The sequence below is a fragment of the Lolium rigidum genome, chromosome 6 (assembly GCF_022539505.1).
Source record: "Lolium rigidum isolate FL_2022 chromosome 6, APGP_CSIRO_Lrig_0.1, whole genome shotgun sequence".
Classification (NCBI taxonomy): Eukaryota; Viridiplantae; Streptophyta; class Magnoliopsida; order Poales; family Poaceae; genus Lolium; species Lolium rigidum.
In genome coordinates, this window is record NC_061513.1 from 348039856 (window position 1) to 348043505 (window position 3650).

Genomic DNA, 3650 nt, shown 5'->3' on the forward strand with positions numbered 1-3650 from the left:
AAAAAAAGGCCAAAGGACCAGAGGATACGCAATCAGGAAGGACAAGATGCTTTGTGAGGCTTGGATGATGATTGGACAAGATCCTGTTTGCCGTGCTGAGCAAAAAGGAGGTGCATATTGGCGGAGTGTTGGCAGGTACTTTCATGAGTGTAGGAAAATTCAATCCCTACAATTTTGAGACTGGTCAGAATGACACCACTCTTCAAAACATCCAACCAAAGTGCAATAAATTTAGCGGCGCATACAAGCATGTGCTAGCGCGACCAGTTAGCCGCGCCGGTGTTGTAGACATGGTAAACCCTCGTCAATTTTCAATATGCCAATGTACCCTTGTATTTGTGACTATATCTAATGGATTCTCATCTATATGTGTAGGTGCTCCAAGCTTTGCACTGCTTCAAGGAGCTCAAGGAGAACAAGCCATCCACGTTGACCCATTTTTGCAAAATGATAAAAGAGTGTACCAAGTGGGTAACAAGCTATGCATCATACAAAAAGGGTCTAGAAGGATCGAAGATGCGTGGCAATGAATCATCCATCATCGATCTCGAAGAAGGTGGTCCAAGCACGAGTGACCGTGCGATTTGGCCGAGGGGCCGCAAGGCCACCGGGCAAGATCTCTATTGTAATGCTTCATCACTTGCATTGCATGAGATATTGAAGGGGTTGATTACTATTACGGTTTTGCTATGTCTTAGTCAACTGAGAATTTCTTAAGTCTAAGTCACTTACAAAAAAGTACTTGGGTTGCACTTTTCTGTTAAAAAAGTGCAATTGCACTTTTCTACCAAAAATGTGCAACTGAATGAAGTCGCACTTTTCTTTGAACTCCGGTTGCACTTTTCTGAGGTGACTTAGACTTAAGAAAATCTTACTATTAACAAGAGTGACTACACTTACGAAAGACGGAATGACCACGGAGTGCGGTGCTCACACAGTTTTACTGCTACAGCCTGGCCTGACGGGCCCTGTGGTTGCCAAAGTTTTGCCCAAGGAAAGTTTGCATGGCCAAAGGCCGAGCTGATGGCGCGCCTTGGTCAACGGCAGGGCCAGGATCATCCACCAACCACTGCACAAGAATTGAAGCCATGGATACACATCTCCTTCCCAGGATCGACCGCTAGCTGGAACCCGAATCAAAAGCTCGGAGAGGCAAATGGATTTATTTATTGCCACTGTGAAGCTGATGAACACATTGCCATGGCCAAGGGCAGTCCACCATGAGTCCATGGCCTTCGTCCTGTCTACTCGGATCGGTAGAGAAGGGCTTGATGGCGCGCAATGAATGCCCTCGCCAACCACTCGCTGGTGTCATCTCTGCGACCCTGCGACCTCCATTTACGACGCGCTCTCTCACACCTCATCAATTTCCATGGCGCGTTGGTCTGGTGGCTTCTGCGCCCCGCTATTTATACAGCCCGCTCTTCGCCAGTGTCCATCACTTCACTTCACTCCACCACTCCACTCCACTCCACTACACCGGCGCATCGGAGGAAGAAGAAGAAGCAGCTGCAGCAAGCGGCCATGGGGGCGCCGAAGAGAGCTGTCCTCGCCAGCCTCCTGCTCGCCGCGCTGGCCACCCAGGCCTTCGTTGCTGTCTCGGCCAGGAGCGGCCCGACGGACAAGGCTACCCAAGGTGAGGAGATCTCTTCTTGTTTGTACTGCAACTTGTGCCTTGGTAGTGTAGCTAGCCATGCATGAAGCTAACTCTGTAGCGCTTGTACTGACAATGTCGTGGTCGTACGTGCATGCAGATGACGTGAAGAAGCCGGACTGCGTGCCGGCCCTCGACCCGCGCTCCTGGCCCGGCGGCCATCCCGGAACCACCGTGCCGCTCCCCTCGCACGGAGGCTCCTCTGGGTCGTCGTCGCCGCCTTACCATGGAGGCTCCGGCACGACGCCCTCTCACGGCAGCTCCTCCGGGTCGTCGCCGCCTTACCACGGCGGCTCCGGCACGTCGCCGTCGCACGGAGGCTCCGGCTCTATTCCTGACCCGTCCCACGGCGGGTACGGAACGCCGCCTTCGCACGGGAGCTCCGGCTCGATCCCCGACCCGTCGCACGGCGGAGGAGGCTACGGGACCACCCCAGCTGCGCCGTGGCACGCCTCCCCGACGCCGTCCACTGGCAGCGGTGGCTACGGGAGCTCACCCACCACTCCGTCGCACGATGGAGGAGCCTACGGCGGATCTACACCGTCGCACAGCAGCGGCACGGCGACGCCCACACCGTTCGTCCCCGTCGACCCCAACAGCGCCGGGACATGCGAGTAAGCCACGTCACCTGACATGCATTTCCTTTTCGCAAATATGTGTGACTGACATGCTGGGCCAGTACTTGACACTGCACTCGTTTCTTTTCGTACGTAGCTACTGGAGGTCGCACCCCATGCAGATCTGGTCGGCGCTGGGGAGCTGGCCGAGCTCCATGAGCCACTTCTTCGGCGCGGCGGGAGGAGCCGCCGCCGGCGGGACTTCGTCGAACGTGAGCATCCAGGACGCGCTGGCCAACACCAGGACCGACGGCGCCGGCGCGCTGCTGCGGGAGGGCGCCGCGGCGCTGCTCAACTCCATGACCCGCTCCGGGTTCCCCTACACCACCGACCAGGTCAGGAGCGCCTTCGTGGCGGCGGCCGCCGGCGGCTCCGACAGCGCCGCGGCGACCCAGGCGGCGGCGTTCAAGAAGGCCAACGAGGGCAGCAAGGCGTAGATGGAGAGCTTCTAGCTAGGACTTTGTGTTGCATGCGTGCATGTGTTTGATTACGCGGGACTTTGTGTTGCTTGATTGTTGATGGTCTGGTTGTGTTCGTGTTGGTGTTGGTGTATTCGTGGGCTTGGATCTATCGTACCTACGTGTTGTAATGACTCGTGTTTAAGTTTTTGCAGTCTCGTACTGGTCTCAATGAATGAACTACGACAGTACCCTACTACAGTACCAAATAGGTGTGGCCTGTTGGTGTAGGTATTCAAAACTTCAAATGGAGGAATATATGCTTCTGCCACCGGAAAGAACAATTTTAAGTGTCAAAGAAAATCCAAATAAAAATTCCACACGCCTAAATCAACATTCTATATGCAGCTGGCCAAGCTTCGTGGAGAATCGACATTTTGTGTCCTATGTAAAAAAAGATAAAGAAATATCTCACGAGAGCTTTTATAATTTTGGAAATCGAAGAAGAGCTTTTGTTTAGCACCGAATTTTATCATTTTTACATGACATAAAGAAATATCAGTATCCTCGTGAAACAATTTTGTGAGCACATAGAAAGATACACGCACGGGCGGAGCATAGTGGAGGCGAAAGTGGCTGCTGCCCCCTAAAAAGATAAAAAAATATCTTACAAGAGCTTTTATTATTTTGAAAATGGAAGAAGAGCTTTTGTTTAGCACCGCATTTTATCATTTTTACATGACATAAAGAAATATCAGTATCCCGTGAAACGATTTTGTGAGCACATAGAAAGATACACGCACGGGCGGAGCATAGTGGAGGCGAAAGTGGCTGCCCCCCTCCCCCTCCAAAACGCAATATACTTTTACTAGGTATTCAACCCATTAGCAGACCCAGCCGGCCAGCCCAATTTCACTTCTATTTTCCCCAGCTCAATCACATAAACCAACCGCTAACAAACACCATCGCGGCCGCTGATCT

The 3650-nt window shown here is 52.7% G+C and overlaps 1 protein-coding gene across 1 annotated transcript; it reads left to right on the forward strand.

Annotated features, from left to right (window-relative positions):
- Positions 1 to 1524: 1524 nt before the first annotated feature.
- LOC124659491 (protodermal factor 1-like) lies at positions 1525 to 2708 on the forward strand. Its single transcript, XM_047197357.1, has 3 exons — positions 1525 to 1636; positions 1755 to 2268; positions 2369 to 2708. The coding sequence occupies exons 1-3, from the start codon at positions 1525 to 1527 to the stop codon at positions 2706 to 2708; spliced, it is 966 nt and encodes a 321-aa protein (XP_047053313.1).
- Positions 2709 to 3650: the final 942 nt, after the last annotated feature.

Excerpts from the sequence above, each read along its gene's own strand:
- LOC124659491 (XM_047197357.1), top strand. The coding sequence starts at position 1,525 with ATGGGGGCGCCGAAGAGAGCTGTCCTCGCCAGCCTCCTGCTCGCCGCG. Across the intron at positions 1,637-1,754 it reads GACGGACAAGGCTACCCAAG|ATGACGTGAAGAAGCCGGAC; the intron begins GTGAGGAGATCT and ends ACGTGCATGCAG. Across the intron at positions 2,269-2,368 it reads AACAGCGCCGGGACATGCGA|CTACTGGAGGTCGCACCCCA; the intron begins GTAAGCCACGTC and ends TTTCGTACGTAG.